Source organism: Mustela nigripes, chromosome 5 (genome assembly GCF_022355385.1).
Source record: "Mustela nigripes isolate SB6536 chromosome 5, MUSNIG.SB6536, whole genome shotgun sequence".
NCBI lineage: Eukaryota > Metazoa > Chordata > Mammalia > Carnivora > Mustelidae > Mustela > Mustela nigripes.
In genome coordinates, this window is record NC_081561.1 from 13,332,669 (window position 1) to 13,349,395 (window position 16,727).

Sequence of the window (16,727 nt, forward strand, 5' to 3'; positions counted from 1 at the left end):
CCGGCTCGGGTCATGATCTCAGGGTCCTGGGATCGAGCCCCGCATCGGGCTCCCTGCTCCGCAGGAAGCCTGCTTCCCTCTCTCTCTCTCTCTGCCTGCCTCTCTGCCTACTTGTAATCTCTGTCTGTCAAATAAATAAATAAAATCTTTAAAAAAAAAAAAGAAAGAAAGAACTGAGTTTGTCAACTACGACCATTATACCTCAAGTGGGCACTTCTCATTTTGCTTTTTTTCCTGGATAAACGCATCGACTTCCTATATTGTGGGGCTCCATGAAAAAGCAGCTTCAACCTGAATCACTTTCCTGCAGATTGCTTGACTTCCTGCCCATAACTTCCTTGCCTGGCGAATGGGACAGGTGGCAATATCCCCGCCTTGGAAGTGGAGAAGTTAAAGCTGGTTTCCCCATGGTCCCTCGTTAGTCCCAGGTCTGAGACTCAGGCTGGCCCTGGGCCCCTGTCCCACATCTGTCGCACCACGTGGGCCTCTGGCAGCCGCGTTCCAGCTTGTTCCCTCCAGAAGCCGCCTGTTTCCGTGTCCCAGAGCATTAGTGCACCATGGCCTTCTCTCTCTGACTCCCGCCTCTTCTCTCCCCCCAACTCCTAGGACCTGGCCACCCCGCAGGCCTTTGCACGAAACCCTTCCCTGGTGTGGGAGTTCTACCACTACCGGCGGGAGGTCATGCTGAGCAAGGAGCCGAACCCGGGGCACCTTGCCATTGCTGAATGTGAGGCCCGGCTGCGCGAGCAGGGCCGACGGGTCATGGTCATCACTCAGAACATCGATGAGCTGCACCGCAGGGCTGGCACCAAGAACCTTCTGGAAATCCATGGTGAGGAGCCCTCATGCGGGGAGGGGAACCAGATTTCAAACTACAAGTCCTGCCATTTCCCTCCAGGGACCTACTGAATCAGAATGTGCATTTTTTAAAAAAGATTTAATTTATTTATTTGACAGAGATAGATCACAAGTAGGCAGAGAGGCAGGCAGTGGTAGGGGGTAGGGAGCAGGCTCCCTGCTGAGCAGCAAACTTGACGCGGGCTTGATCCCAGGACCCTGAGATCCTGACTGGAGCCGAAAGCAGAGGGCCAGCCCACTGAGCCATCCAGGCTCCCCCGGAATCTGCATTTTGATGAGATGCCCAGGCGTCTGTTGTGCGTATTACACAGCGGTGGTGCCTAGCAAGGCTGAGGGGAAATGGGAGGCTGGGGAACCTCCTTTATGGGAAATGGGAGGCTGGGGAGCCCTAGAGGCCTGGGGACGATGCTGGCGTCCCCTGGGGGGTAGCCATTTACCTTCCCTCCGTCCCCAGTTGGCTCTCTCCCCGAGGCTGGGCTTCCATTCAGCGGGTAAGCGCTTAGGGAAGCTGCCAGATCAGAGACCTTCACTGCAGCCAGCCCACCAAGTTTGTCTTAACCCTGTCTGGCTTCCCTCCTCTGCCCTTGATGACATCCTCTTTCCCCTCACGTCCTCTTTCATCCTCTCTCCCTGCTTGGGGCTCACCAAAAAATCTAATAAATTGATTCATACAAGGGCGTAAATGGGTATGTAAGATTTCTTCCCAAGGGCATTTGTGTTTAAGAGCCTACAAAACTTCCATCCCAAGGAATGCATTTCTAACTGTGGAATTTCCAGAAGCAGTGACCCCATGGGGAACGTTGCTGGTTTCTGTGGCTATGCAGTGAAGTTGCCCATTTTTGCCTGGGATAATGGTGGTGAAGCAGCCTTCACTTGGGTCCCGTCTCGCTTTTGTGTCCCAGCAGTAGCTGGTCACCCGCTGACTGGGTGCCTTGTTGGCACGTTCTTCTACAGGGTCTGTCCATGCGGCTTGTTTCCGTGCACGTGCAGAAGGCAGGTGGTGTCCCTTGCGAGGTACAAATGTATCAAGTGGGGATGTTAACACCTGTTTTAGACTTGTTTCAAGGATTAAATAAGGTAATATGTGCATTAGTTGGAACATTGGGGGTTTCAGATTGTTAGAACTCTTCTAATTTAGGTCGAAACAAGAGAAAGCCCTGCCTTCCATCAAACTAAAGATGCCACCATTTTTAAGATGCATCATGCCCGAGACGGGACTCGAACTCACAACCCCGAGACCAGGACCTAAACTGAGATTGGACGCTCTACCACCTGACCCACCCCCCAGGAGCCCCAAGATACATCACATTTTTAATGTGACCCTTACAAAGAGAATAGTCTACCCAAACCATGATGTTTTATTATCCCGTAGAATTGTTACTTTGTAGTTATAGAAAAAGTTTGTTCAAACTTACTTAGACACAGTTTTATTTTATTTATTTTTATTTTGTTCTGTTAGTTACCATACAAATTAGTTTTTGATGTCGTATTCCATGATTCATTGTTTGCATCTAACACCCAGTGCTCCATGCAGTCTGTACCCTCAATACCCACTACCTGGCTAGCCCATCCCCCCTTCCCCGCCCCTCTAAAACTCTCCGTTTGTTTCCCGGAGTCCATAGTTTCTCACGGTTCGACTATCATTCTGATTTCTCCTCTTTCATTTTCCCCTTCTCCTAATGTCCTCCATGCCATTCCTTATGCTTCACAAATAAGTGAAACCATATGATAATTGGCTCTCCCTTTGCTTGACTTATCTCCCTTAGCATAATCTCCTCCAGTCCTGTCCATGTTGATACAAAAGTTGGGTATTCATCCTTTCTGATGGCTGAGTAATATTCCATTGTGTATATGGACCACATCTTCTTTATCCATTTATCTGTCAAAGGGCATCTTGGCTCTTTCCACAGTTTGGCGATTGTGGACATTGCTGCTATGAACATTGGGTGCACATGGCCCCATGTGCACTTTTCACTACATCTGTATCTTTGGGATAAATACCCAGTAGTGCAATTGCTGGGTCATAAGGTAGCTCTATTTTTAATTTTTTAAGGAACCTCCATACTGTTTTCCAAAGCAGCTGCACCAACTTGCATTCCCAACAGTGTGAGAGAGATCCTTTTCCCTACATCCTCTCCAACAAATGTTGTTACTGTCTTGTTAATTTGCCCATTCTAACTGGTGTAAGGTGGTATCTCAATGTGGTTTTGATTTGAATCTCCCTGATGGGCTAATGATAATGAACATTTTTTCATGTGTCTGTTAGCCTTTTGTGTGTCTTCTTTGGAGAAGTGTCTGTTCATGTCTTCTGCCCATTTTTTAACTTGATTATCTGTTTTTTTGTGTGTTGAGTTTAAGAAGTTCTTTATAGATCTTGGATATCCACCCTTTGTCTGTACTGTCATTACAAATATCTTCTCCCATTCAGTGGGTTGCCTCTTTGTTTTGTTGACCATTTTCTTTGCTGTGCAGAAGCTCTTTATCTTTCTGGGAAAATTGGACAGCTATGTACAGAAAAACGAAACTGGACTGTTCTCTTCCACCATACACAAAGATAATCTCTAAGTGGATGAAAGACCTCGATGTAAGACAGGAATCCATCAAAATCCCAGATAAGAACATAGGCAATAGCCTCGTTGACATTGGCCTCAGCAACTTCTTTCAAGACATGTCTCCTTAGACACTATTTTAGAAACTATGTCACACTTGTGCATATAAAATACAAAAGGGCGCCTGGGTGGCTAAGTCTGTTGAGCTTCTGTCTTCAGCTTGGCAGTGGTCCCAGGGTTCTAATATCAAACCCTGCATCGGGCTCCCTGCTCGGCAGGGAGCCTGCTTCTCCCTTTGCTGCTGCTGTTGCCCATGCTTGTGCTCACTCTCTCCAGCAAAAATACATACCTAAAATCTTTTTTTTTTAAACGCACAAAATATGAGTGAAATTTAAAAAACCCACAAAATCCGAGTGAAATAAAGTGGGTAGGTGTGCTTCACGAGCCAGCTCGTTGGCATCTTGGATGTTGTTTAACTCCAAGGCATTGGTGACACTGTGTGTTCCTTGCTCTGTGCCATCCAGGGTATCTGTGACGCAGCACTCCCAAAAAGGCTGCTCCTCTCTTGTCTCCAGCTTCCCTTCAAAGCTGCTGACACTCATCCTGCAGAGTCCAATCCCGGGCATCTCTGGCTCTTACCCAAATGTGTCCGTGGAAGGTGGAAGGGTTCTGGGCAACAGCCAGAACTCTTTGTCCTCCTCACACGGTTCTTCGGTGGTTCTTTGGCTGAAACAGCCGGGGCTGGCCTTTGTTCTATCAGGCCCCTGAGACTACCGGATTAGGTACCATGATGGGGCCAGTCTGGAGCTGGGGCCCAAGCTTGTATTTTGGGATGGGATGGACAGCTCCTTCTGCTCAGCATGGGGAAGAAGAAAGATGGCTCCCCAAGGAGGGAATGCTGGACGGAATGGAGCGACACACGTCCACCCTGGCGTGTGGTGGGCTCAGCGCAGCACTGGACGCAAGGCGAACATCTGATGAATTATGGTCACGTTACCGGCTCCTCAAGAAATGGTCACTGGTTTTAACAATTATTGGCTTATATACTAGTAGATTTATGTATTCACAGAGCTGCTTTTGTATAAAAGTCAAAATTTGTTAGGTCGAAATGAAAAGTTCGCAAGTACATCCAAGGCAGGGAACCTTTATCAACCATGTACTTGGTAAACCACGCCCTTCGGTTCACTGTGGCTTCATGGGCCCTAACGACCACTTCAAATGCACCTGCGCATTGAGGTCATTCAGGAGCCACTTCATCATGGAGTAAGGGATTTTATGTCTCTCCCTTCTGGATTGCAGGGTCCAGGAGGCAGGTACCCTCGGCTGGCTTAGGACCGCTGCCCGCCTTTGTGTTTCCCTCGAAACCTAGGGCAGCCCCATTTGCTAACGTGGACCCGTAAAAACTCAGTTATTTTGTATCCCCTCAACAGTGACAATTGCTGTTGATTTTACTAAACTCTGGTCTCATTTAATTCGTGTTTTTCAGGTAGCTTATTTAAAACCCGCTGTACCTCTTGTGGCGTTGTGGCTGAGAATTACAAGAGTCCCATTTGTGCGGCTTTATCAGGGAAGGGGTAATTATACTGCTCTCCCGGACGAGTGTGTGTTGTTTTCTCTTTTCAGTTGAACATAAATGTAAGGAAATTCAACGGTAGCCTAGGATTCCCATGGATATTTGTGAAAAATAAGACTAGACATAGTACAGCCATCTGATAAAAGAAATATCTTGCTTGGGGTGCCTGGGTGGCTCAGTGGGTTAAGCCTCTGCCTTCGGCTCAGGTCATGATCTCAGGGTCCTGGGATCGAGCCCCACATTGGGCTCTCTGCTCAGCGGGGGGGCCTGCTTCCCTTCCTCTCTCTGCCTACTTGTGATCTCTGTCTGTCAAATAAATAAATAAAAATCTTAAAAAAAAAAAAAAAGAAATACCTTGCTCAAAGTTTACAATGCCAAGTAAAAACCACAGGGCCTGTTACCTCATATGATCCCAACACACACACATACACACACACACACACACACACACACATCGTTCATGTTGATATATCTGTATACAGGTAAAAAATACAATGAAATATTAACAGTGATTATCAAGAATGGTGGGATTATGGGAAATTTTCATTTCTTCTTTACCACTCTCTAGACTTCTCTAACAATTCTGTGATGAACATGTACTGTTATTATAATTAGGGGGAAAAAATAAGAATATACTTGAAATATTGAGAAAAATTTTACCTGGCCATTTTAAGTCAGTATAAATCATACAAGCAATCTATTAATACATATCCGTGCGGAAGAGTCAAATCACGATGAGGTATATAGCGTATGTCATGAAACTCCCGTTGGCTTCCCCGCGGCTCACCCCCTCCCCACATGCAGATTCCTTCTCTTGAGTAAAACCTCCAGTAGCTAATTGTTTGTTGCCTGTCCTTATTGGGCACCTCTAAGTCAGCATGTACTAATTATGGGCTTTGAACTGTATGCTGCCGGGAAAATATGCAGATTTATTGGGTTATGTTATCTCTTTGTTCTTTGATTATACCAATGACATTGTTTCCTTTCTAATACCATTTGCTTCAGTGCTCCAGACCCGGAAGCTCAAGATGCCAGAATCCCAGTGGAGAAACTTCCCCGGTGGGTAAAACAACATGGATCCATGTTTGGTTTCCCAGAGTGCAAAAAAAAAAGAAAGAAAGAAAGAAAGAAATCAAAATCTAAGTTCATTTTGTGAGGTGCCTCTTAATTTTTTTCTTAAAGATTGTTTATTTGAGAGAGAGTCAGCATACATGAGCGCAGGGGGAGGGGGAGAGGCAGAGGGAGAGGCAGAGGGAGAGGCAGGCTCCCGGCTGAGCCCAGAGCCTGATGTGGGACTCGATCCCAGGACCCTGAGATCATGACCTGAGCTGAAGGCAGACACTTAACCTACTGAGCCACCCAGGTGCTCTGGGAGGTGCATCTTAAAGGTGCCAGTGCAGAAACCAGCCCTGACCTATGAGGCCAACAGTGAAAGGGCAAAGGTGAACCAAAGCAGGGTGAGGAGACCTCCTTTCTGGTCTCTTTTTGCTTTGTGTTATGGTGGGAGAATTTGAGGTCTGGAAGGTTTCTGGAGCTGTTAGGCTGCCGATACGTATGTGGTGTGTGTAAAGCGTATTCTCTTCATCCTTCTTGTCGTCATCAGTATTATCAATCCAGAGGTAATAAAAAAGGTCTTGAGAAGGTGAAATGACAGGACCAGACAGGATTTTCACATTACGATAAACCCTGGAGAGACTTTTTTCTCTCAGGTTTCCCAAACCAGATGTTACCACAGTGGTTCCTAAAGTGTTTCATAGAGCACTAGATTCATGCGACGTTGATAGGCATTACTTGAAAAAAAAATGTTATGTGCTCTAATAAATATGGAAACCACAGATTAAACAAAGTTAGAGTAATTTTGCTTTCCTGTGGGACTTCTCAGAGCATTTAATATGTGAAGTACACTGTTCCTCCTTAAAAAATGGTTATAATATATTAATATTTTACCAGCTTATTTAACTACAGAACCCTTTTTATGATTCTTAGTCAGGATTTTTATTACCGAATTCTAAAATTTGATATAAAACCATGGGGGACCCTGAGCAGTTCCTGGGGAGATTATTAAGATGAAAAGGATGTTTGGGGGGATTATTTTAGAAGGTTTATATAAGATGAGGTAGGAGGCAGTGAAAAATGAGAAGGTTTTGGCAATGGACCCTGGTGAACTTGGCTGTGGTCAGGGCAAGAAAAAGGTGAATCTGCGGAAACAGGAAAGGAGGTCATTGATGAGACCAGCTGGTGGTTGGGGTGTTAGAGGCAGGTCCGAGCCTGGTTCCTCCCAGGCAGCCACACCAGTGCGTGTGGTGAAGTAGCTGGGAAAGGGAAAGCTGCTGTGCAAACCCCATATCCGGAGGCATCTGGGTGGCTCAGTCATGGCTCAGGTCATGATCCCAGGGTCCTAGGATTGAGTCCTGTGTTGGGCTGCTTGCTCAGCAGGGAGTCTGCTTCTCCCTTTCCCTCTGCTTCTCTCCCTGCTTGTATGCTCTCTCTACCTCTCTCTCTCTCTGACAAATAAATCATCTTAAAAAAAAAAAAATCCAACGGCATCAATGTTGGAGACCAGTTCGCTTCCTCCGAGCTTCATGGATCAGGCAGCATCCCATCTCGCAGACAGAAAGGAGCCACACATAATGGAAGACTCTTTTTTTTTTTTAAGATTTTATTTTTATTTATTTGATAGAGAGAAAGATCACAGGTAGGCGGAGAGGCAGGCAGAGAGAGAGGGGGAAGCAGGCTCCCCGCTGAGCAGAGAGCCCGATGCGGGGCTCGATCCCAGGACCCTGGGATCATGACCTGAGCCGAAAGCAGAGGCTTAACCCACTGAGCCACCCAGGTGCCCCACAATGGAAGACTCTTATAGGCCGAAGGAGGCAGGGTGAGGAAGTTTTTCTAGCAAGGAGGGAACCGTTTCAGATGAGGTCACCCTCCTTCAGGGGATCCGGGGGTGTTTCAGTGGCTTACCCCGCTAGTGCTGACCGGGTGGTTCCACCCTGACTGGTGAGAGGTTACATTCCCTGGCGAGTCTGAAGCTACAGGTTAGATAGTAAGTTCTGGTTTGCTGACGTGGGGCTTAGCACAAGGGACTCCATTTTGGGCCTGTTAATCTTTTGAAACACTGTTTAGAAAGGGAATGTGAAGGTTGGCCGAAACACATATGTCAACACATGAGCCCTGTGCATCTAGACAAACTAAAAACTTGATGAGGACCATTAAAATGAGTAATTTCTATCCAGGATAAGCTCACATGGTCTGGTAGGGGAGGAACAGAGACTAAGAAGCGTCAGAGCCACCCGAGTGGACAGTCTGGTTTTGGAGTAGCCCCTAGCCTTCCCGTGACCCACCTAGGCAGACCTGTAGGGGCAGGTGTTGGGGTTGGGTGAAGGTCGATGTTCTCACAGGTGCGAAGAGGCCGGGTGCGGGGGTCTGCTGCGACCCCACGTGGTGTGGTTTGGAGAAAACCTGGATCCTGCCATTCTGGAAGAGGTCGACAGAGAGCTGACCCTCTGCGACTTGTGTCTAGTGGTAGGTCATTCCCTTCCCCGATCCTTGAGATTTTCTGGAACACCAGGACTGGGGTGGAGTTTGCTATTTCTTTCCCCCCCCTCCCTCCTTCCCCCTCCTCCCTCCTTCTCTGTTCCCTTCCCCTCCTTCCCCCTCTGAATTTGTGGGTTGAGAGGTCTTGTGGTACCCTACAGATCTTAAATGCACAACTTGTGGTACCCTACAGATCTTAAATGCGCAACTGTGCAAGACCGTGTCTTAGGCTTCATGAAGCCTCTTTCCACCAAATAAAAAGCATGCTATTACTTCTGATTTTGAAAGTACTACATGTTCATTATTAAATTTGAGAAAATACAAACAAGTACAAAATTGTGAAGAGGAAATTCGAAATCCCCAATAACTCTACCATCCAGGAATAGCCACGGTTAGCATTTTAGTATATTGCTTCTCTAGATCAGAAGTGAGAAACTGCAGCCTGTGGGCCAGATCTGGGCCGCCACTTGTTTTTGTAAATAAAGTTTTATTGGAACACAGCCATATCCATTCTTCTGGGTCATCTCCTGCTGCCTTCACACTCTAACGGCAGAGTCGACTCTTTGGGATGGAGACTCTCTGACTTACAAAGCCTAAAAACATTACTATCCGGCCCTTTCCTTGCCCGCCCCTGGACTAGATATTTTCGTATGCAGATGTATACATGTAGTTTAAAATTCAAAAATGGCTTCAGATTATATGCTCTGTTTTTTTAAAATTCTATCATACTTTATTTTTTTTTCCTGAAAATATGTTCCCATCTCAAAAGTAACTTAGAGAATTGAAATAAGAACTTAGTCCTATAATTTCTGCATTTAAATGAAACAGGATCCTTTGTATGGGAGGAGTTATCTACCAATATTTTTATATGCTCTGTTTTGAAACAACTTTATACACGTATATTCCTTGTCAGTCCGTTCACAAATCTGCATCATCTTTTAACTTGCTGCATGGTGTCCTGTTGCTTGATATAAATATTTAACGAGTTCTCTGTTTTTGGACATTTAGGCCATTTCCATTTTTATTTTTTGAATAATGCTAGGGTGGGTTGTCGTAGACATAACTTCTTAGCGTGTTCTTCAGATCCTTTCCTTAGGACACATTTCCCTAGAAGTGGAATTAATTGGACAAAGGGTATGCGTATTTCAGAATTTCTAGAACGTGTCTTTAGAAGCAGAAAGATTTTCTCATGGATGCATATTCACCTGGCCAGTACCATTGCGCTCATGCCAGTGTCGCAGCCACGTTCATGACTGATGGTCACGTGAGAAAAGCTGGTTTGTCCAGCATGTTCTGGTCTTTCCTTTCTTGGAAAGCACATTTGTAAATATGCATTCGTAGGGAAAAACCTGAAAAAAATCTATATTAAAATGTGAACCGTGGTTATCTTGGGGTAGCAGGAGGATGACATGTATGTATTTTTTCTTTGCATTTTCTAATGTTAAAAAAAAAGAACATGGATTATTGCCATCACCTCCTAGAGCAGAAACAAAACCGAGTCATTCATCTGCCATTCTCTCCATTTGTGCTGCTTTTCTTCTAGCACATTCTTCTAGTGATCCGCCGAAAGGATGCCTCCCAACCTCCCATCTGTCCCTTGGAAGCTCCCCACTGAGCCCATCCAGCTTAGCTTCCCTCACATCTGTAACCACAAACTGGCCTGAGTTTCTGTCAGGTTTTCTGAAAGAATGTTCCTTCCCCCTGGAGTGTGGTCATTCGTCCTTTTCCATTCATTTGCTTTGTAGGTGGGAACTTCCTCCGTGGTTTATCCTGCCGCCATGTTCGCGCCCCAGGTGTCTGCCCGGGGAGTGCCAGTGGCTGAATTCAACATGGAAACCACCCCGGCCACCAACAGATTCAGGTACGGGGAATACCTTCTGTCTTCTGTGGGAGACAGAAGGCACTGAGCTGGTTTGGATATGTTGTCTGAACAGATCTTACTGTTCTCGTTCAAAAAAAAAAGACACAGAGTTTATGTTTTCTAATTTGGTCTATAGGTGCTTTGATGGAAGAACAAAATATCAGTAACTATAGACGAAGGCAGCCATGTCTTTTTCCAGGGGATTTGCCTTAGTTAGGGCTCTTGTTCACACTTGGAAAGTTCTTCTGGAATGAACATTTCACTTGTATTTTTCAGCAAGAGTTGGTAGTGGCATTAGGTGTGGGTGAGTTGAATACCCAGTGCACAGCCGGGGTGATGTCCGTGTGGACCTTTCTCCTTCCTCACCCTCTGTGCCGCCAGGCAGTGGCCTGGTGAGCGCCTCTTTGGTCTCATTACCAAATCCCCGCCAAATTACCAGATAGCCTCAGGATCGCTATTTGGGGCTGTGCCATGGTGCTGATCCCGTCTCTCCCATTTGTGTGGAAAGTGGAGACCCTCAGACTATGCGTTTTTCGTCTCATTCTGAGTTCGATTTTATCCTCCCCTTCATTTTGCTGACTTTTTGGACCCTGGTTGTTTTATCTTCCCGTTTAATTTCATTTATATATTTTTATCAGTCTGCTTACTTCCTTTCTAAGGTAGAATATAAATAACTCATAAAGAAATGTCAATATGATAAATAGTATAAATATTATTTTAAATATTATAAATTTAAATGGATAATTTTTTAATACTTTTATAATAAAATTTATAGTTTAAAATTATTATCAATAAAATGTAAGTCTTCACTGAAACTTGTTATCATTACGTAAAGCAGTGGTTGTTACATCAGCATACTTAAAAATATGGCTGGGTACCACGTGTGACATTCTGATGTAACTCGCCTCGGGTGGAGCCTGGACATCACAGTTTCCAGGAACTTCCTAAATGAGTCTACCGTGCAGCCAGGATGAGGACCAGCATTCTGAGTCTTCACGGGGATAAAAAACATGCCACAGACTCTGGAAATGCCCTTGATGACCCCCTTTGGGTGAGCTGGCTGAGTCTAATCTCTTCCGTGTCTTTTTAATCAGTACCGTTTGTGTCCTCGGCCCGCTTCTTCATTTGTGTGTAAGTGGTAGGAATGAGAAGCACATCCCTTGAGATGACTGCCTTCTGTGGAAAACAGATTCTTTGCAAACGATACAGTGAGATAAATGAGAAGATCTGAACACAAGGAAGGACACTCGTGTCTGTGGACCAGACAACATCATAATGTCAAGGGGGCGGTACTCCGGGAATTGATTTACAGATACGGCTGGTCTCCACCCACAGTGCAGTTGGCTTCTTGGCTAAAACCGGCAAGGTCATCCTAAACTTCATATGGAAATGCAAGGGGCCCAGAAGAGCCAAAACAAAAAAAGAAGGATGAAGTTGAAGAACTCACACTCTGCAGTTACAAAAGTGACTACGAAGTTACAGTCATCAGGACAGCATAGTGCTGGGGTGAGGATAGACATATAGACGTGATTTAGAGCCCAGAAATAAACCCTCGGTGTGGGGCACCTGGGTGGCTCAGTGGGTTAAAGCCTCTGCCTTCTGCTCGGGTGGTGATCCCAGGGTCCTGGAATCGAGCCCCATGTCGGGCTGTCTGCTCAGCAGGGAGCCTGCTTCCCCCCTCTCTCTCTGCCTGCCTCTCTGCCTACTTATGATCTCTGTCTGTCAAATAAATAAATAAAATCTTAAAAAAAATAAAGAAACCCTCAGTGTATGGCCAATCAATTTTTGGATAGGGTCTGAAGGCAATTCAGGGAAAGAGTAGTCCTTTTAACAAATGGTTCTGGAATGGCTGAATTGCCACCTGCAAAAGAATGAAACTGGACTCCTTCTTCATACCACATGCAGAAATTAACCCAAGTGGATCATGGCTCTAGATATAAGAGCTGAAAGTATAAAATACTTCCAAGAAAATACAGGAGTAAGTCCTTATGACTTCGAGTTAGTCAGAGCCTCCATGACATGACATCAAAAGCGCAAGTAACATAAGAAAAATGGGCAACCTGGCTTTCCGTCAGCATTAGAAACCTCTGTGCTTCAGTGGGAGGAAATATTTGCAAGCCTAATATTTGATATGGGACTTACATCCGGAAAAGATAAAGAACTCTCACAATTCAATAACAAAAAGAGAAGTCCAATTTAGAAATGGGCCAAATATTTGAATAGACATTTCTCTAAATATATATTCATGGTCAGTAAGCATATTGAAAATATGTGGAACATTATTAAAATTAGGGAAATGGAAATTGAAACCACCTGAGATACCCTTTAACAGCCACTCGCATGGCTGTAATTAAAAAAACAAAACAAAAAAAAACCAGCAAGTGTTGGTGAAGAAACTGGTCTCCTCATCCGTTGCTGGTGGAAAGGTACAATGATACCACTGCTTTGGAAGACCGTCTGGCAGTTCCTCCAAAGGTTATATGCAGAGCTAACATAAGAACCCGTGATTCTCATCGCAGCATTGTTCATCGTAATCCAAGAGCGGGAACAATACAAATGTCCTTCATCTGATTAACGGATAAAGGAAATGTGGTATTTATTCCACGGAGTATTAGCCAGAAATGAATGACGTACTCATCCATGCGACAACATGAATGACCCTTGAAAACATTATACTAAGTGAAAGAAGCCAGACACACAAGACCACAAATCCCATGATTCCATTTATATGAGATATCCAGATATCGACAGGGACTCAGAGTTGGTGAGAGGTTGTCTAGGGTTGGGTAGGGAGGAATGGAAAGGAACCGTTCATGGGGACAGGTTTCCTTTTGGGATGATGAAAGTGTTCTGAAGTCGATTGTGGTGATGGTTGTACAATTTTGTGAGTATACTAAAAAAAACAATAAATTATACGTTCTAAACAGATTATATGTGGATGACATCTCAATAAAGGTATCCTATTAAAAATTAAATTCCCTTCTAACTTATCCCCTGAAAAATAGACATGTTAGAGGCCTCTAACATGCACTGTGGCACCTAGACTAGTGTGCATATGTTAAAAATAAAGTAAAAGTAATGTCATTGCCAGACAACTCAAGCCCCTCGTCTGTTTGAAAGAGCATCAGAATCCTCCAAGAGTGGGATGGCATCATCTTCCTAAAGGAGGGAATGAGCTACATCCCTAGTCCCTTCTCCTGTGGTTTATTTTTACTCCTGTGTTCTCCAACTCTCCTATATTAAGTAATGAAAACAAATCATCATGGTAGAAAAGTAACAAAACGCAGGTAGGGGAAAAAGAAGAAAATAAGAGCAGAATCCTTCTACAAGTCCAGAGCTGGCCTCCGCCTTTCATGTCCTTGACTGACCAGCAGCTCCTGGGCGTCCATTGTGTGTGTCTTCAGAGGAATTTGAACTTGGTAGTTTTCCTGCAAGTTAAGAAGAGAATCCTGGCAGTTAAGGACATCATTTCGTAAGGTGGGCCTCCTGAAACCTCAGACCTGACCCAGCCGCTTCTCTTTCTCAGCCAAAACTGTTCAGCTTCACGTCCTGAAAAGCTGCTGTGTCTCCTTTCAGACAGACCGGCTACTTGCTCGTTAGAAACTTTGATCAAATTTGACAAGCTACCCATTGACCCGGCCCCAACCACATGAACCACATTCTGTTTGTTGGCTTCTTGGGGGAGCTGCGGCTGTCCTTACCACCAAGTCTGCGAATTTTCCCCGATGAGTGTAACTGACCAGCGAGGACAGTCGTGCTTTTATCTAGGAGCCATCAAAGCTGACATTTAGAAGAGATGGAGGTGATCCTCTTACCTGTCTCAACTTTTCAGATGGGGAACCAGGCCCAGAGCAATTGAGTGTTTGAACACACAGCCTAACAAGGGCAGAATTTTTCTCTTCCATCTTGTGTGCTAGATTTGGGTTGAATTTTATGCTAAGTCAGCAAACTGCTTCCTGTAGGTCAAATTCACCCCGCATCTGTGTTTGTAAATAAAGTTTTATTAGTACGCAGCTACAGCCACGTGTACCTGTATTGTCCACAGCCGCTTTTGCGCCTGTGACAACACAACTGAGTCATTGCAACATACTCTGCTGGGCCCGCAAAGCCTCACATGTGTTCTGTGGCTCTTTATAGAAAGCCGTTTGCCAACAACTGCACTAGGTTAATGAGAGGAATGAAAAACTGGGATAATATGTCTTTTTAGCCTAATTTCCTTTTACCTGAACAGGGAACAGGGATGCTGCCTATGCTTTAAGCTTGGATCTTACTGGACATCCGAGACCCTTGCTCAAAATGTTTAGATTCCTTGCCCCAGTTCTAATTTAGAGACAGAGTCACAGAGTTTGCCTCTCACTGAAATGTATTGATATTTTTAAGGTGTTAATTAGTTCTGGTTTGGCTTTTGTCATTTTCCACATCCCCCTTCGTTGTCTCGGGGGAGTTTCAACCAGCCATTACAGTTAGAGTAGATACTAGGTATTTTCAGATTGGGTGTCAAGGGGTTTTGACTGTTGTTCAACCCTGGGGTCCTTGGCACATGAGGGTCTGTGCATTTGCTGAGGCAGAAATGGGATTTGTGCTCACCCAAGAGAAGGTGCACAGGGCCTTCCAAGCACCCCGGCCCTCCTGTGCCCTGTGTCCACCTTGTTGTTTATCTTTGAATTTCTCTAAACTTTGGAATTCAGTTGAAATCCACAGATATCTACTAAGTACCTACTAGGTACTAGGTACTCGGTTTAGGTACTTAGTACTCAGTACTAGGTACTAGGTACACTGTTTTAGGTGCTCAGGATAGGAGGTACCAGCAAACCAAAAAATCTGCCACGTGAAGAAGACATTCTGGGGGCGCCTGGGTGGCTCAGTGGGTTAAGCCGCTGCCTTCGGCTCAGGTCATGATCTCAGGGTCCTGGGATCAAGTCCCGCATCGGGCTTTCTGCTCAGCAGGGAGTCTGCTTCCTTTCCTCTCTCTCTGCCTGCCTCTCTGCCTACTTGTGATCTCTCTCTGTCAAATAAATATATAAAATCTTAAAAAAAAAAAAAAGAAGACATTCTGGTGCTGGAGGCAAACAGTGTGCAGGAAGCATAATAAACATGCAAAGGCTAGAGCAGCCGAGACTGGGGGCAGCCGGCTATGGCAAAAAGCAAAGGCGGAGCCGGAGGAGAGTGGACGGGCTGCAGGATTCAGCTGGGAAGTCAGGGTAGGCCTCACTGAGGAGACGTCTGAGGAGGCTTGCAGGAGGGGAAGGAGTTAGCTAAGGAGATAGTCTGCCCAAGAGCGTTCCAGACACAGGACCACCTGGAACAGAGGCCCCCAAGCTGAAGCACGCCTGGGAGGTGGGAAAGAGCATTGGAGGTCAGTGTGGCCAGAGTTGAGGGAGGGAGGGGGCATGTCCCAGAAGAGGCGGTCAGTAAGGTCAGGAAGTAACACATTTCTGCAGGAGAAGCGCCCCCAAAGAAAGCAAACTATCAGCAGAGTTTGTACGCCTAAAAAGTTCCTAGACATGGTTTTATAGATTGCTTTGACCATGTATCTGCTCGTCAAGAATCTAAACAGTTTACTTTTTTTTTTAAGTTTTATTTATTTATTAGAGAGAGACAGAGCATGAATAGGGAGGGGGAGGGGAGAGAAGCAGACTCGCTGCTGAGCAGGGAGCCCGACATGGGGCTCCATCGCAGGACCCTGTGATCATGACCTGAGCTGAAGGCAGACACTTAACCGTCTGAGACACCCAGGCGCCACAAGAGGTTTTTTTTGTTTTTTTTTTTTTTTAAATTTTATTTATTTATTTGACAGAGACAGACACAGCAAGAGAGGGAACACAAGCAGAGGGAGTGGGAGAGGGAGAGGCAGGCTTCCTGCAAAGCAGGGAGCCCAATGTGGGGCTCGATCCCAAGACCCTGGGATCATGACCTGAGCCAAAGGCAGACGCTTAACAACTGAGCCACCGATGTGCCCAAGAGTTTACTTTTAATTTATAGTTGAACACAGTAGATAGGAAGTCCGATGCCCGGCTGGGCCGCCTGCTTGGCTGCACTGTCAAGTGTCAAGGGTGGGTAGCGAGGGCCCTACTCTTGGCTCGTACAGCCAGGCTCCTGGTTGGTCTGTGTATCAGAAAGTCATGTAAAGTCAGAATAATTTTAAAAGGACACATAGATGCCTCAACAAAATATACTTAAAGATACTTCAAAATATTTATTTATTTTTTAAAAAGTTCATTTGTAGCAAAATTCCATTCATTTATTTTGTTTTGCTTTGATCGGGCTGAAGGCCTTTTCTGTGATTCCGCAGGTCACCTGTCATGCATCGATGATGCTTCTAATCCTCCCGGTGTTCCCCAGATGCCCCTGA

General features: G+C 45.4%; 1 protein-coding gene across 13 annotated transcripts in view; it reads left to right on the forward strand.

Moving 5' to 3' along the window:
- SIRT5 (sirtuin 5) overlaps nt 1-16,727 on the forward strand; it is a 38,433-nt gene that overhangs the window by 17,905 nt on the left and 3,801 nt on the right. For 12 of the 13 annotated variants that reach the window (XM_059399461.1, XM_059399470.1, XM_059399473.1 and 9 more), the window contains 5 exons: nt 607-832; nt 4,894-4,981; nt 5,986-6,039; nt 8,379-8,502; nt 10,260-10,375. In XM_059399461.1, the coding sequence (XP_059255444.1) occupies nt 607-832; nt 4,894-4,981; nt 5,986-6,039; nt 8,379-8,502; nt 10,260-10,375 (608 nt within the window). Of the gene's footprint in view, nt 1-606; nt 833-4,893; nt 4,982-5,985; nt 6,040-8,378; nt 8,503-10,259; nt 10,376-11,469; nt 12,280-16,727 lie in introns of those variants that run through there. The other variant, XM_059399462.1, reaches the window with a different exon arrangement.